Source organism: Phascolarctos cinereus, unplaced genomic scaffold, assembly GCF_003287225.1.
Source record: "Phascolarctos cinereus isolate Bilbo 61053 unplaced genomic scaffold, phaCin_HiC Scaffold_4;HRSCAF=312, whole genome shotgun sequence".
NCBI classification, from domain to species: Eukaryota; Metazoa; Chordata; class Mammalia; order Diprotodontia; family Phascolarctidae; genus Phascolarctos; species Phascolarctos cinereus.
In genome coordinates, this window is record NW_027555847.1 from 353,009,948 (window position 1) to 353,027,906 (window position 17,959).

The 17,959-nt window shown below is 39.4% G+C and overlaps 1 protein-coding gene across 1 annotated transcript in view; it reads right to left on the reverse strand.

Moving 5' to 3' along the window:
* Nucleotides 1–17,959, reverse strand: part of OSMR (oncostatin M receptor) — an 86,339-nt gene that overhangs the window by 37,385 nt on the left and 30,995 nt on the right. The window contains 2 exon segments of the mRNA XM_078153212.1: nucleotides 2,040–2,306; nucleotides 9,689–9,860. Of these exon segments, the coding sequence (XP_078009338.1) occupies nucleotides 2,040–2,306; nucleotides 9,689–9,860 (439 nt within the window).

The window sequence follows — 17,959 nt, forward strand, 5'->3', positions numbered from 1 at the left end:
TAGTAGATTTTGCAGTCTACTCTATTCAACCTATTGTCTACTGAGAAAGAGATTTACTTTGAATATGATAACGTGGCTGCCATTTTGGAAACTCATTTCTCGGCGGGCTTTTCTCACCCCAGTCATTTTCAGGTCCTACTCTACCTCTAAATGAGACTGTTTATCTCAGTCAAAAAAATAATGTGAGTATATTTGCAGTTACAAAACATTTTTACATGTGTTCCTTCTGGCTCTCCTGACAGCCCTGTGAGATAAGGTGGGGCAATGTGAACACTCCCATTTTGCTGATGAACAAGCTAAGGCTTAGAGAAATGAAATCATTGGCTCGAAGTCACCCAGATGGTGGTAGTGGAGGAGACTCAAATCCCAAGTGTTTTGCCTCCCAACTCCAGCAAGGACTTCTTTACTGACTCTTAATGGTTGGAAAGTAGGGAAATGGTGTCATAGAAACTATAATAGGGGTTAAGAAGGTAGTGGTAGTGGTGGTTGTGGGGGTCATGAAACAAAAATAGTGCAAAGCTGCTGGCTTATACTGTGCTAACACATAACACCACATAAGTTGCATGACACATTATGAGTAGCCCGGCATCTGCAAATATGCGTGTGTACCCTAGAAATGATAGCCAGTGGGTATAGCGGCTTGTAGATGATTGTTTGAGCTAGGGGCAAAGTGGCTTGGGTTCACATGATATGAAAATCAGTTAAAGGAACAGAGGATGTCTAGCCTACAGAAGAGATGACTTGGGGGAAGACATCACAGCCATCTTCAGGGATTAAATGTGTTCCTCTGGATCCCAGAGTGCAGAATTAGTACCAGTAGGTGGGATTTGCAAAGAGGCAGATTTAGGGCAAATGAAAGAGGAAACATCTGAATAACCAGAGGTGGGAAAAGGTGAAATGTGCTGCCCTGGGAGGTAGCAGATTTATTGTTACTAGAGGTCTTTAAGCAAAGTCTATACAACCCCTTTTGGAGAATGTTTGTAGAGGAGAATTCTTGTTCAGATGTTCCAAAGTCTGAGTCTGTGGGTTATTAGGGAATACAGGGTAAGCACAGACAAGTAGGGCCCCAGGTTAAAGCTATGCAAGCTTGATTTGACTAAGTACTTAAAAAAATTTTTTTTGAGGCAATCAGGGTTAAGTTACTTGCCTAGGGTCACACAGCTAGTAAGTATCTGAGGCTAGATTTGAACTCAGATCCTCCTGACTCCAGGGCCAGTGCTCTATGCACCATGCCACCTAGCTGACCTCAAGTAAGCATTTCTTAGGGTTAAGTTCATTTAGTGCGTTTTCTACCGGCTTCTATATAAAGGGGTTAATGTGTTTGTCAGCTGAAGAGAATCATTAGTAATTGGAATGTTGTACCTCTGGACTCTATAACATTCTGATTTTACCTTAGGAAGTCGGGGAAGGATGGACATACTAGCCTGCCCAGCTATGAGTGATTTCTTCACATACTAACTATTGAAGAAAAGACATATTATTCAAAGACACTCTCCATCCTATGATTCCGTGTCTCTCTTCAGTCACATTTCTGAGCCCTGACTTTACTTTTGAGTGAGTAGAAATAAATGGGAATTATTATAGGAATCAGGTGGGGTTGACTAATAACAGTATCTGTAGTTTTTATGTTTTTATAGTGCAGGTTTTTTAAAAAATGAACTTCTGTTGACTATTTGATAGGGGTAACTGATATATCACTCTAAGAAATCTTTCTAAAAATCTTCCAGAAGCTGGTCTCTTACTGAGGAACATTACGGCATAATAAGGCTATCCATGAGTATATATATATACATATATATATATGCATATATATGCATATACACATATATATGCATATATACGTATATATGCATATATATATGCATATATACGTATATATGCATATATATGTGTATATATATGTATACACACACACACACACACACACACACATACACATATATATATATATATATTCCCTTTGGGAAAATTGATATAATAAATATATTTCACTGAATAGGAAAAAAAAAAAGAAACACAATCAAAGTTCAGGTCCTTACCTCCTACATACAGGACAACACCTTTGACAGAAGAATTCAGCTTACAATAGGCATTTGACCCTTGTGTCCTAACAAAAGTAACATTATTCACTTCAAACATTGTCATACGGGAGCTCAGTTTTATTCCCTGTATAGATTTGCTTTCGTAAAAAAACTCTATTTTCTCATTATCTGTTCTGGAAATGCAGCAAAAGGTGACACTGGAATCTTCTTCAGCATACATGATATCAGTAGGGAAAATATGAAATTTGCCTGAGGATTCCTGCCCTACAAGACATAGAAAAAAATCAACAAGTCAGAATCTCCTGCACATTGTACGGTAACAATGAGAGCCCACACTTCTTCCTAGAACTCTATTAAACTGCAACACAGACACTCTCCCCACAACCACCCTGTGGGTTGGGGAATACAAATTATTACCTCCACTTTCAGTATAAGGTAACCGAGGCTCAGAGAAGAAAAAGAACTTGCCAGCCTCTTCACCAGTAAAATGTCAGAGCCAGGATTTGAACCCATGTCCTTTGAGATTCCATGTCTGGTATACTATGCTTCACTACCTGTCACAGAAATGGGAGGGCAGGGCATCCCACCATCATCCAGTGGGATGCAAGCCAGGATCTCTGAAAGAAGCTGGAGGAGCTGGTGTTCACTACTTTTAAAGGCACATCACAGAGGCAAGAAAAGTTGACCAAAGATAACTGGAATCTGTAGCTGCAAGAATTTCTTATCAGAATCAGCAAAGCATTTTAAGGATAAATTCTTCTTCCCCCCCCCCCCCCGTCACTCTCTTCCTGTCCGATTACTTCTTGGGAAAAAAAGCTATTGCTGTGTCTGTGACTGGGTTTTATGGGCCTTATTTCTAGGTCCACTGATCACTTTGTTTAGCAGTTCCTTTTTTCAGGTAAACAGGATAATTGCTTTATAAATTAAACATTTACTTGTACTATAAAGCAGCAATCATCAAAACTGCTTGGTACTGCCTAAGAAATAGGGAGGTGGATCAGTGGAATAGGTTAAATATGCAAGACACAGTAGTCAATGACTATAGTAATCTATTATTTGATAAACCCAAAGACCCCAGCTTCTGGGATAAGAACCCACTCTCTGAAAAAAACTTCTCGGAAAACTGGAAAAGAGTATGGCAGAAATTAGGCATAGACCCAAATCTCACACCATATACCAAAATAAAGTCAAAATGGGTTCTTGACTTAGATATAAAGGCTGATACCATAAGTAAACTGGGAGAACAAGGAATAGTTTACCTATCAGATCGATGGAGAACAGAAGAATTCATGACCAAACAGGAGATAGAGAACATTATGAAAAGCAAAATGGATAATTTTGATTACATTAAATTGAAAAGTTTTTGCACAAACAAAGCCAATGCAACTAAGATTAGAAGGAAGGTAGAAAATTGGGAAAGAATTTTTACAACCAGTCTCTCTGATAAAGGCCTCATTTCTAAAATATATAGAGAATTGAGACAAATTTATAAGAACACAAGCCATTCCCCAATTGATAAATGGTCAAAGGATATGAACAGACAGTTCTCAGATGAAGAAATTAAAGCCATCTATAGTCATATGAAAAAATGCTCTAAATCGTTATTGATTAGAGAAATGCAAATCAAAACAACTCTGAGGTACCACATCACACCTATCAGATTGGCCAACATGACAAAACAGGAAAATGATAAATGTTGGAGAAGATGTGGGAAAATTGGAACTCTAATACATTGTTGGTGGAGTTGTGAAATGATCCAACCATTTTGGAGAACAATTTGGAACTATGTCCAAAGGGCTACAAAAATGTGCATACCCTTTGATCCAGCAATAGCACTTCTAGGGCTAGATCCCAAAGAGATCAAATAAATGGGAAAAGGACCCACATGTACAAAAATATTCATAGCAGCTCTTTTTGTGGTGGCAAAGAATTGGAAATTGAGAGGATGCCCATCAATTGGGGAATGGCTGAGCAAGTTGTGGCATATGAATATAATGGAATACTACTGTGCTATAAGAAATGATGAACAGGCTGACTTCAGAAAAACCTGGGAAGACTTATATGGTCTGATGCTGAGTGAAGTGAGCAGAACCAAGAGGACTTTGTACACAATAACAGCCACATTATGCAATGACTAATGTTGTTAAACTGAATCTTTCTCAGCATCACGAGGATCTAAGACATCTCCAGAGGCCTCGGGATGGAAAATGCTGTCCACATCCAAAGAAAGAACTATGGAAGTCTTATCGCTATCACTTATTTTTACCTTCTGTTGAGTTTTGTTTCATCTTTCTGATGGTTCCTCGTATTGGTTTTAATTTTTACTTGCAACTTCACTAATGTGAAAATATGTTTAATGGGTATGTAAATGTAAAGCCTATATCAGATTGTGTGCTGTCTTGGGGAGGGTAGAGGGGAGAAAGGGGGAGAAAAATTTTCAACTCAACAGCATATGGAAGTGATTGTTGATAAATGAAAATAAATTAATAAAATTTAAAAAAATTTAAAAAATTAAAAATAAAAATAAAAATAAATTAAACATTTACCACTGTGGCTGGCAGTCTGTCAAGTTTGAAAAGGTAGACTAGGGGAAAGTTCTAATCTACCAGCATTATACTTTCATATAATAATAATAGTAATTATAAAGATATTTGCTATAGAACTTATATGACATTTTAAGATTTACAAAGTGCTTCACAAATATGATCCCATTTGAACCTCACCCTGGAAGGCAGGTGCTATTATTATCCCCATTTTACAGATGGATAAACTGAGGCACACAGAGGTAAAGTAACCTGTCCAGGATTCCCACAGTTCATAAGGGTCTGAGTCAAAATTGAACTCAGGTCTTCCTGACTTCAGGGCCAGCAATCTATCCAATGAGCAGGTAATCCCCAACAAATCATATATGCATCATGAGCAACAGTTGTTAGCAGCTGTCTGATACCTACCTGCAATAATGGGTGTTTGGGAAATGATGTGCATTGATCCAATGGCCTGCAGTGGCCAGATTGAGTTCTGGTGTGATAGACAAGATGAGGTCAGCATAAGCTGACAGAATACACAGGTTGGAGCCATGCAAACCTTCTTTGACAAAGCACTTAGCACAGTGCTTAGCCTGGCCCATAGAAAGTGCCTAATAAGTATGGCTGACTGACTAAGCATTTCCTAGGGACACGAGCAACATTGATGAGATGTGTTTTCTATGGACTTGCAGAAGCATGACAGTGCTAATCATATGTTTTAAAGCTTAGAAGGAGTATCAAAAAAATGAAACAAAGAATTAATGATATAATTTCCCTGGGATAGACCTAAAGTTGAGGATGAAAGAATATTCAAAACTGACATTTTAAAATGCATCTTTTTAAACGTAGCTGATATCTTTACACTCTGATTTAAGTATGAATAAACTTCAAAACTCTGTTCTAATCTTCCCAGATGGAAGCAGATACTCAAGAACTATAAATAATATTTTAACTATAAAAGCATTTTTACTTTATCCTGACATCTAAGGGAAACAATAAGGCATTTAACATACATTTCAGTAACTGGGGAAAGAGAGGGGGTTCTCTACCTGTGATGTCTCAAATATAATAAACTATAGATAGGACAACTCCCTGTTCATGCAGACTGCCCACTCTTCTGTAACAAACACATAGTCTTAGAGACTTGCCTATGATGCCAATGGGTTAAACGATAATAAAAAGTGCATTATATAATGCACCTTAAGGTTTGCAAAGCACTTCACATATATTGCTTCACAACCCTAAGAGGTGAGTGCCATCTATATCATTCTCATTTTAGTGATTAGAAGACTAAGGCGGAGAGGTTAAGTAACCTGACCAGGGGCACACAGACAGAATTTGAGCAGGATTTGAGCCCAAGTCTCTCTGACTCCAAGGTAAGCCCCATCTAGTTTCTGGTTAAATGACTTCATCATAGTCAACATAGCCAGTATATGGTAGAGATAGAGTCTTCCAAACTCCAAGGCTTCCTGACTCTCTCTTCTATGCTATGAGCACTTTTCATTTGGCGGAGGTGGGGAGGGGGGCTTAGTAAATGTTTATTAAATTGGAGGCAAGAGAGATAAATAGGGAGAACAACAAAATAAATCAATAATGGTGATATTGGCAATAAGGTGTTTAGAATGCAGATGGGCTAAGGAGTTAGACAAATAGGGAGGAAATTGTTCAAATGTACAGGCTGCTTCTACTACCCAAATGTTTGGAATTCTGTTCTCTGTCTCCATTGGAGTCCTTTTATGATCCCCAGTCAAGAAATGCTGCTCTATCTAGAGCAGGGGTTCCTAACTTGGAGTTAGATCCAGGAACAGATTTCAAGAAATCTGTGAACTTCTAGAGGAAATAAAAATTACATCTTTAGTTTCCTTTGTAACCCTATGTATTTTATTTTATGAATTTAAAATAGGCTTCACCAAACTGCCAGATGGGTCCATGACACACAAACAAGGTGAACAACCCCTTCTCTAGTGATGTCATCTGTTGTAGTTTTAGGTCAAGTTCAAATGGCCCAAAAGACATGGAATTTTAAAAATTAAAGCAAAGAATTCAGATATTGTAGAGAACCAAACTATGAAACTCGGAGGATGGGGAAAGGGGAAAGAAAATAAAAAAAAATAACAATGGTAGGTAAATTTAGAAAGTAGGAAGATTTAATAGTTGCAAGGGGGAAAAACAAGAAGTTGTATAGAGTAATTTTCTTTTTTTTTCTTTTTGCTGAGGCAAAAAGGGGTTAAGTGACTTGCCCAGGGTCACACAGCTAGTAAGTGTCATATTCTGAGACTGGATTTCAACTCACATCCTCCTGACTCCAAGGCCAGAGCTCTACCCACTGAGCCACCTAGCTGCCCCTCAGAATAATTTTCAAATGTCCAGTTGTGGGTGTAATCCCTCTGACACTGTACCCCACCAGCTCCTCCTTTACTTCATGTTTAATAATAAGGTGGACCTTGTGCTTGCCAAGGCCAACCCCTCTCCATGTACCAATGATGCCATCTCCTCCCATCTTCTGCAGAAGATTGCCCCAACCATTATCCCCACTCTCTCTAATATTCAGTATCTCCTTGTTTTCTGACTCCTTTCTTATTGTCTCCAAATAAACCCAAATTTGTCTGAATCATCCTTAACAAACCATCACTAAATCTTACTATGCCTGCCAGATACCATGCTATATTTCCCTTCTTCTTACCTAAGTTCTTTGGAAAAAACCCCCCAAAATTACAATTAGTGCCTCCACTTCCTCTTTGTTCACTCTCTTCAAAATCCTCTGACCTCATCATTCAACTGAAACTGCCTTTCCAAAGTTATCATGACTTCTTCATTGACGAATCTGATGGCCTCTTCTTGATCCTCCTCCTCCTTTACCCCTGTGCTGCCCCTGACATTGGTGACTACCTCTTGCTCCTGGATACTCTGTCCCCTCTGGGGTTTTGGGACTTCTGGTTCTCTTCCTCCATATCTGACCACTTCTCAGTCTCTTTTCTTGTATTTTCATCCATGTCATAACTATTACCAGTGGGTATATGCCAATGTTTTTTCCTGGGCTCTATTCTTTTGTCTTCCTATACTCTCTTACCCCATGATTTCATTTGCTTCTATGGCTTCAGTTATCATCTCTATGCAGGTGATTTCTTGGCAGAGATACTGGAGTTGTTTGCCATTCTTTCTCCAGCTCATTTTACAGATGAAGAAAGAGACAAACAGGGTCACATAGCTAGTAAGTGTCTGAGGCCAGATTTGAACTCAGGAAGATGATTCTTCCATACCTGGCACTTTATGCACTGCACCACCTAGCTGCCCAGTTCAGGTCCTCATTCCTCTCAAATGGATTACTGTAATAGCCTTTTAACTCATCTTCCTTCCTTCCATGTCCTTACGTTCAAATTTATTCTCCAATTCATTTGCTAAATAAGATTTTCCTAAAACAAGGGTTTGGTCATATCTCTATAAATTCCAGCAGCTCCTTATCACCTCCAACAGGGACAAGGGAAAAGAGGATTTTTTTTTCTTTATAGTTGAATCCCTGATGCTTACCACAGTGCTTAGAACATGCCAAGTACTTAATAAATGTTTGTTGATTTAAACATTTTTTTAGATGATAGGTTGGTATAAATTTTCCAGTAAAAAAAGGCAGATTCAGCTGAAATTGTGCTAGAAATAGCAACATTACTAATTATAACCTACAACTCTCCGATGATAAGAAGACTTAGACTAGCATTTTAACATAATACTTTTAAGCAAGTCCTAGTATCACATAGCTTTAAATTATCACCTTATTTGTGTCAAAGAAACTTAGCATAACTTTTAATAGATTTTCATTGTCATCTTTTATTTTTACATCACTGAGAGTTCCCTCTGTATCCCTCCCCTAAAGGATTTGGGGGGGAGAGAGAAATCAGCAAAATTATTATTTAATATATCAAAAATGTGACATATGTACTGTTCTATACCCATGAATACTACACCTCTGCAAAGAAATGGAGGTTGGGGGCTGAAGACAAATGAAAACCAAAAATTTTTTAAAACGATTTTGAAACCATACGATCACTGTTCTCATTAACCAAATACGTGAAATTCCTCAGAGGATGACATGGCAACACTAAACCTATCATTGACTTCCTAGGCCAGCTGTGTCCTGTTTATAAGAAGCAAGTTACCCTTTACAGGAAAGGATGTTGTTTATTTAAACTATTAGAGGGGAGGAAACCCTGGAAAACCAGTAGGATAAATATATGCAAGCTATGAAAGTTATTACATATTTGGATAAATTATACTAGTGAGCTCAAGAGAGCCATTAAAATGACCAAAAGTCTCAGGTTTCTACTGTGGCTACTGGTACATAGCTGCCCAGGGCTGGGCCCTAGGAAAGGGTGAAGTAGGCTAAGTGTGCTTCTGGCTCCAGGTAACCAGCAGCTGGCTTAAGACCTCTTCCTTGCCTGCTCCTCACTAGCTGACTTTCCTGCACTTCTGAGACAACTATGCCATCCACCAGACTTTTCCCCAAAACTCCAACAACATTGCCCTATAATAATGTATATGGATGAACTTCTATTCCTTCAAGGTCCTACTTTCTGAAGTGAGTTCACTTGACAAACTAATCCTGACGGGGTGTTAATGGGTTTGTGCTTTGTTCTTCCCAGATAACACTTAAATTTTAGTTCTCCTAGAGATAAATTGCCATAACCTAAAGAAATGGTTTTAATGGTGGGTGAAAGATTTGGGCATAGGTAGGTCTTTGGAGGCCCCTTAATAACAACACAGAAGAAATGGAATGATAATAACAACAGCAGCAATTAAAACAAAAATGTCAAAGCTAACAATTCACTTTTATGTGGTGCTTCACAGTTTATAAAGTGTTTGCCTAACAACTTCACAGGGTAATTGAGGATTCGAGGGGTTAAGTGACTAATTGGGTTCAAATCCTGCTTCTGATGTTTCCTCCCTGTGTGAACTTGGACAAATCACTTACTTTCCTCAGTCCTGAGTTTCCTCATCTGTAAAATGAGGTCCTTTCCAATTCTAGACCTATGATCCATGGAAACCTTTAGTGTTAACAGTTTGAACAACCACTGGCTGTGAATTACCTAATATTAGGAGACTATGTTTTAAAAGCCTTCTTTTTCTTACCCTTTGATACCACTGGTGGGCTCCAGGAACTCCAGATCCTAGACTCTGGGAATCTTTCATCATCCACCATACTTCTGATTCTTACAAAATGAGAAGTACATTCTAAGGGCAGCACTGAATGCCAACACCATTGCAGCGTTTCGTTAGACTTCAAAGTTGTGGTATAATTTTTCTGAAAAATAAAGAAATGGAGAATGAATGTCAAAATCAGTAGACCTTCTGAACCAAAGCTGGGCTGGAACAACAAGATCTATACTGAATAATAAGATATCTTAATTGCCACAAACTGGTGCTGCATTGAAAAATAAACATAAAACCTGTTGCTATCAGCTTGGCAAATAAGGAGGACCAGCTGGCTGCCCTCCTGATGGTAAGGATGGAAAATTCGGAGCTAGAGAAATAAGAAGCCCAAGACTGGCATGAAGAGGCTATTAGCCAATCCCAAGCTATAAGAACATTACGACAGGTCAATGACAACAACAACAACAACAACAAAAAAAAACAATTTAGGCTCTCTCATTCTAGATCCATTCTAATGGATTAACTGTTAATGTTAATTGTCAGAATCCGGTGGTTGCCGATTGTCTTTCTAACATAGGCATGCTGGGGAGTCTAAGGAGAGGTTCAGACAGGACACAGCTGTTTGCTGAATTTGTGAGAGTTATCACCTCCCAGGCCTTAGGGTGACTCTATGGGTAGGATCTTTGATAGCTCACAGAACAGATCAAGGTACAAGTAATTTCCATAGGACACCTGATACAGCCACTCACCTAGCCCTGCTCTGCTCTGTTCTCCTAGGAGATGCCCTCACCTGGCTCTCTTGCTCCCTTTCTCAGCTCTATAGCTGCAGTGTAAAGATCAGAAAGTAATTTGGAACAGCCCCCCCAACAACAACAACAACAAACTGTGCACACCCTTTGTCACAGCAAAACCTCTACTAGGCTCACATCACCTCCAGCATCAAATATAAAATCTTCTGTTTGACATTCAAAGCACTTCATCATCTACTCCCTTCACACACCTTACCAGTCATCTTACACCTTACACCTCACCCTTACTCCCCATCCCCATGTACTGTGCGATCCAGTGTCACTGGTCTCTTAAATGTTCTTCAAATAAGACACTTCATCTCCTGACTCTGGGCATTTTCACTGGTTGTCTCCCATACATATGGAATCTTCTCCCTCCTTATCTCCAAACATCCCTGGCTTCCTTAAAGCTAAAATCCAACTAAAATCCCATGTTTTATAAGACTGTCTTTTAGCCTTCCCTCCGTTGATAGTTTGAAATTTTTCCTATGTGTGTGTGTGTGTGTGAGTGTCCCACAACCTCATGGTATAAAGGCTCTGTGACCTCCGGCCCAGGCATGCCTGAGAAAACAGGGCAGACATTGAAGTTCTTATGTCATAATACTTTTATAGGGTCACTGGCATAGAGCTATAAAGGCTTTGAACCCAGATCCTGTGATTCCTGAGAGCCAGCCCTCTTTCTACTGCCTCTCTGCCTAATTCTTTATTTTATGCTTTTTATTTTATGCCTTTATTTTATTGTTTTATTTATATTATTTTATGCTTTAAGACCTCCAGCACTCTGCAGTACCCTCCACAGAACAAGAATTTCTTCAGAGAAACACACAACACAGATGACCATTGGAAAAACAAAGCCACCGGGGGAACCAGATTCCTCAGAGCTGTACTGCTATCAATTAACAGGCATTTATTAAGTATTTATCATATACCAGGCACTGTGCTACATGTTCCTCTCCTCAAGGAGCTTACATTTTATCCTAGGGGAAATAACATGTACATAGATACAAAGTAATTTGGTAGGGATGGAGATGAAGAAGGGGAAGGCATGGGGATGGGGGTAAACAACAGAATGGAACAGTAGCCAAGCCTGAATTACACTTGAAACAAACATTCAGTCATTGCTATTTTCATGGGACACTTTCCTTAGTCATTCAATCATTTCCATTAGCGTTTTAAGTGTTTGCTATGTGCCAGGCACTTTACTAAGTTCTGGGGATACAAAGAAAGACAAAAACAGTCCATCCTTTGAAGGAACTCACAGTCTAAAGGGGGAGATAACATGCAAACAGCTGTGTACATACATGATATGTACAGAGAAGATGCAGAGTGATCCCAGAAGGAAGGCATTAGCAGTGCAGAAGAGCAGGAAAAGCCTCCTGAAAAAGATGGGATCTGCACTGAGTCTGGAGGGAAGTCCACTCTGCCATGAAAAAGGTCTAGTGCTCTCTCCCCTGACAACACAGCTAATTTAGGACACTGGCAGATGCACTACAGGAAGCTTCAGAGGGGAAGAGAAGGCTGGTGCTTGTCAGGGTTATTAGCAACAATGGCTGCTTTCCTGCCCCATTGTACTGTTTGTGGTCTGTTTGTTTCTTTAAATTGTGGTAATAGTATCCCATGATCCCGTTTCCAAGTCCCCTCCCTCAGTAATCTACCCTGTATATTGGAGGGGGGAAGGGAATTGGATAATACTGGCATCCTTTTTGCTGGTTCCCTGTGTTGTTTACAGTGAGTGACCCCGTCTTGATCTCCATATTCCTTATTGTTACTGTCAGTCGTTTCAGTCATGTCTGACTCTTTTTGACCCTGTGGACCTCTGTCCATGGGGTTTGCTTGGCAAAGATACCAAAGTGGTTTGCCATTTCCTTCTTCAGTGGCAAACAGAGGCTAAGTGATTTGCCCAAGGCCACACAGCTAGGAAGTTTCTGAGGCTGGATTTGAACTCAGGTCTTCCTGACTCCAAGCACAATACTCTATCTACTGTGTCAACTAGCTGCCCCATATTCCTTAATGGCAGCTATAATGATTAGTGGTAGCTATAACAACAGCTTTTTCCTACAGGTCATCCTTCTTGTCCTTTTCTGAAAGAGTTTAGGAATACTAAAGATAGTTCTCATTATTCCATTCAGCATTCTCCAAAAGGGGTGTGTGTGTGTGTGGGGGGGCAACCATCAGCTCTTTACCCCCTTGTTTCTTGCTATAGGTAGATCTCTGCCTGAGACACTGGCATGGATTTTAAAGTCCTGTCTACCAGGGGATTCTCCTTACCCTTCTTTGGAAGGACTCCTGGACTACTCTGCTTATCATGAGGAGGCTGTCTGCCAATAGCTTGTCTTATGGTTCCACCCAGCATATATGGGAGAGTTAAAGCCTTGCACCTATGAACTAGCTTTAGAAGAAGCTCATTAACCCAAGCCCATGAAATACAGGAATTGGGCTGCCTAAGGCACCACAAACCAAATACTACCCTTAAGGAGGCCATGCTAACCATCCCCCAGACTACCTGGCCAGAGTAGCTTGCCCACTCAGTTATCACCTGGGTCAGAGGAATGAGTTCCTGCTGCTTTTACTCTCGTCGGTCTTCCTTAAGCTATGACCACTCATTGGTAGATCATTTTCTAGAGACGAAGCTCCCATTTCAATGCTAAGCTGAAGTAATATAATTTCAGGGGTCCCCATTTCCATAAGTGCTGCCTTTTATAGTCCTAGCCCAGAACTCCCAACACTGCTGAGCTAGATGACTAGGGATACCACACTCATGAAGTAGGTCTTGGCAAACCCAGTATTTCCATCTCTTAATGGTTCAAAACTTCCCTCTGATCACCATCTGTCGGTTTACTACTCTTCTGTCACCCTGACTAGTCAATATATTCTATTTGGCCCCAAGCTTGCCCCTTCTTTCCGTCCTCCAGGTGGTCATTTAGCAGCATGGTCATGTAAACCAAGGCTACCACAACTCTAAGCCTAACATTTTCTGCTAAATAGCCCTTCAAATCTCACATGCCTGGGGCAGCTAGGTGGTATAGTGGATAGAGCACCAGCCCTGGAGTCAGGAGGACACAAGTTCAAATTTGACCTCTGACACATAATATTTACTAGCTGTGTGACTCTGGGTAAGTCACTTAACCTCAATTGCCTCACCAAAAAGAAGGAAAAAAAATTCTCACATGCTCATCTGAAAGAGTTTTGTCATTCTCCAAATGCCCCTCAACTGATAGAATATGCCAATACAAGGAAACAGCAAAGCATTCCCTCATTGTATTCCCAAGAGTAGTTATACATAAATCTTGTTCACCTTTTCTTCTTGAAATCTCTGATTCTTTTAAGACTCAGATCAAATTCTGCTTTCTGTATAAAGCCTTTCTAGGTCATCCTAGGAGCTAGTGCCTTCCCCTTCAAGGTTATCTTCTACCTGATTTATATGTGTTTAATATATAGCGTACCTATATATGTGTTTTATACATACTTATATGTATATGCGTTGTCTCCTCTATTAGAATGTAAGTGTCCCTAGCATAGTCACAGGGGTAACACATAGCTGTTTCATAAATGCTTGCTTGCTTTATAGTTCAAATCACCAGAAACCCTGCCACAAACTCCTGAGAGCTCTCTAGCTCCCCCCTACTATCAAAGGAACTGTCCATTTCAGGACTCTTCCTAATTTCCCTGTTCTGGAGGATGTTCTCACCACCACTACAAACACCAAAAATGTATTCATCTGGCAGAATATAAGCCCTCACACCCTTCATTTTTGTGCTTGTACCTATACACCTAGCACAGCACCTCACATAATCTTAATACCTCACTTAATCTCGTTGAATTGACCTGCCTTTTAAAAAATATGGTAAAAGAAAAGATTTTTTTTTATAGAAAATAACACAAGAAATAACAATAGGGAAGTATTCCTTCCTGGGAAATCTTGGGTCAGGGAAATCAAAGTTCCACTTATGAGTTAGTTCTCCTGTAGCATATAAGAAATTCAGAGTCACTCACAAGCCACTATATGTTCCCTTAATAGTCAATCATCCAACAAACACTCCACCAAGCTTCTGGTTCTTACTACCCAGCCAAAGTTGGTACCTAGAAATTGTGGTCACATAGGGCAGCCCACCCTCCGGTACCCTTGCACTTCACAGTCACATCTAACGTGGTTCTTTATGAATTGAAATTTAACTTCGGGTTCATCTTCCTAAAATATAGTTTTGATCAGGTTAGGGTAAAGCTCAAATTCCTTAGTTACTCTTCATAATTAGGCTTTGGTCTACCTTTCTAATCTTCTCTCTTAAAACTTTTCTATGTGAACTCTCTAATCCAGCCATCTGGTCTCCAGACATAACTTTTGTTTTCCCATCTCTATACCCATATTTAAGTTGTTCCTCCTGATTTTCCCTGCATCTCTACTCATCAAATTCCAACCAAATCTTTAAGGCCTTGTTCAAATCCTATGTTTCTCCAAAAGGCCTTATTTGATTATCTGTCCAGCCCCCAAATTCCCATTACCCGTACAAATACACAAACAATAAACATTTATTAAGCTCTTGCAGTATTCAGAGCATTATTGTACTAGTTGCTGAGAAAGACGTAAAGTTTAGTTAAAATAATGTTCTCACCCTCTAGGAGCTTACAGCTTAGTGAAAGTTGAGATAGCACTGCAGAGAAACATAATGTAGATTATAAAATGTATAACTTTAGAGAAGAGTTATTTGTATACATGGCTAACTTCTTGAACTAGACTAAGCTCCATGAATGTCTATATTTCATATTTCTCTGTATCTCTGGCAGCATATAGCCATAACACACAGTACGCATAATAGACACTCAAAAATCAGATTTAAAGCTGGAAAAGACCATGCAGTCCAACCTCATCATTTTAAAGATGAGAAAACTGAGACCCAGAGATGTTAATAGTAAAAAGTAAATGTCAGAGCCAGGATTACAGCTCAGGATCTCAGATCCAGTGCTTTCCCTATCATAATCCATTATCATTCTTCATGAGCTCCCACTCTCTCCCATAAAACACTCCTCAGCTGTGCAGTAGGCAGGCACCTCCTCCATTCTTCTAACAACAACCAATTTCACTCCCAGAGCAAGGCTTTTTCTGTACTCAAGATTCTCATATGTAAGGAGAGTCCTACATAGAAATATAGGGGAGCCAAGAGGCCACACCCAACATAGGATACTCTTTGCCCCATATCCCCTTTCTCAGGCTACCCAATGACAGCAACATACAAATGTATGAACGTTTTAGTGAAGCCTCACCAATAAGCACTGACCACTTCAGCACACACCTGTACCAATTCTTCCTTCTCCTCCTCCCCACATAGAGAAGTGGGACCTGTGATTGCTTTAACTTTGTCATATCCTTTTATTCTTTAGATTATGTCCTCTATGACCAAATATTCAAGTTATATACTTTTGATTCTGTAATAAGAGCAAAATCTATCACTAATCAAAACCACAAGTATATTGTGCACCATAATGCAACATACTTTGTGTTGCACTGCTTTACAGTGGCTTTTTTGTGGGCATTGAGCCTGTCCTCTGCTGATGATTAATGGTTCTTTCCTGCCTTTCATGGACTTGCGAATGGAGATTACATGCCACCACAATGATGGTCCGATTTTTTTTAAGAAATGGGCTCCCAGAGCAGATCTTTTATAACTGAAAGTATCAGCTTGAATTAGGACTTTCTAGTGATAAATGACTCTCAATAAATTGGTACACAGACTCTTAACATTTATGAAATATGTTCATGGAGGCACACTACTGGATACTAAAGCAGAGGCTTTATTCTGAAGACTAAATCACACTAGTCTGAAAATATTTGTTTTTGAAAATCAGAATTCATGACAACTTCTCTTTGCGAAAAATGAACTTCAGGAAAATCTAATAATGGACTCTTGTATCAGTCCTAAATTCTCAATTCCAGAAAACATTCAACAATTCAGGGCCTGCGTTCATAGCATAATAAATAAAGAATCCTACAATTTAGGAACAAGATTGTTAAGCTAAAGAGCATCTGGAGAAGGGAAACTTGGATTATGAAAGGGCTTGAATCCATTTCACATGAAGATGAGTGAGAAAGAACTAGGGACATTTAGCTTGAAGGAAAAAAGATTATGGGTAGGGGGCATGATAGCCATGTTTAAGTATTTGAAGGGCTGTCCTGTGGAAAAGGGATTTAGATTTGTTCTGTTTGGCCACTAGGGCAGAACCAGGAACAAGGGATTGAAAGCTGCAAAGGGGAAAATTTAGAAATGACATATGGAAAAACTTTCCCAATAGTTTTGTCCAGAAGTGGAATGGGAAGGTTGTGGGTTCCACTTCATTAGAGGTCTCCAAGCAGAGCCTACATGACCACTTACCAGGTATGTTATAGTGGGGATTCTCTCTTATGGTTGCAGTAGATGGCCACTAAGGCCACTTCCAACTTTAAAATCCTGAAAGTAATAATGTGGGAATGGGAGTATGGAGAGCTGGCTGCTGTCAAATCAACTATGAAAGCAGAGCATTTCTAGCTAGTACCACAACACTGGGTAACCTAGGAAGAATGTTGGAGGATAGCCTTGGGTTACCTGAATTAATCAAATGGATAGTCCTGATTTACTAAATAATTGCTTCCCTTCAAACATTAAGATGATTTCAAAAAATATTCTTAAATACTCAATGAGAATAATTTAGGTTAGGCATATATCTAGAGATGGACAGTGAGCTGGACCAGAAGTGGATAGCAGGAGAAATAGGGCTGGATCATATCTGCGAAATTGCATAGTGTTTTTTAACAATCCCAAAGCATTCTCTGCCAAAAAAACCCATTGCTTTAATGCCAATATTTTTCAAGGAATAAATTCATAAAGTAAACAGAAAAGTGCTTTAGCTTCTCATCTAGTAATTTGAAAAAAATAATTTCTCCCTAGGAGTTGGTTCACCATTATCTGTTGATGATAAAATAAAGACTGAGAAAAGAGCCATTTCTAGGAAATTAAATTTGCCCAAATTTCATCAAAAATCATTACTGCACTGGGAATATTAAGTCGGGATTAAAGGTCCAAGCACAGCTCACTTGAAGGAAACTTGATAAATAAACTAGGATTTATAAGACAGGTAAGTTAAAGAGATTTACCATAGCACTTCTTTAAAGGCAAGGTCCCTTCATGTGCTTAAATGACTAAATTCATAAAAATTCAGTTTTCACAAAAACTTTCAGAAACATTTCTGTTGTGTTATAGTGAATGTATAGAAGTGAAGATTTCTGAAAGGCCAACATGTAGTTTGGGACAAGTTTCCTTTCTGCACTTAGTTATACTAATGTCAGAAGGCGGAGGATTGAATAAGAGCATGTCCAAAGAAGGGCTATCAGGGTGCTAAGGAGACTGGAGGATCATGCCATAGAAAGACTGATTGAAGAAGTTGTGTGATTTTAATCTGGAGAAGACTTATTGGCAGTGGTGTAACAAGGGGA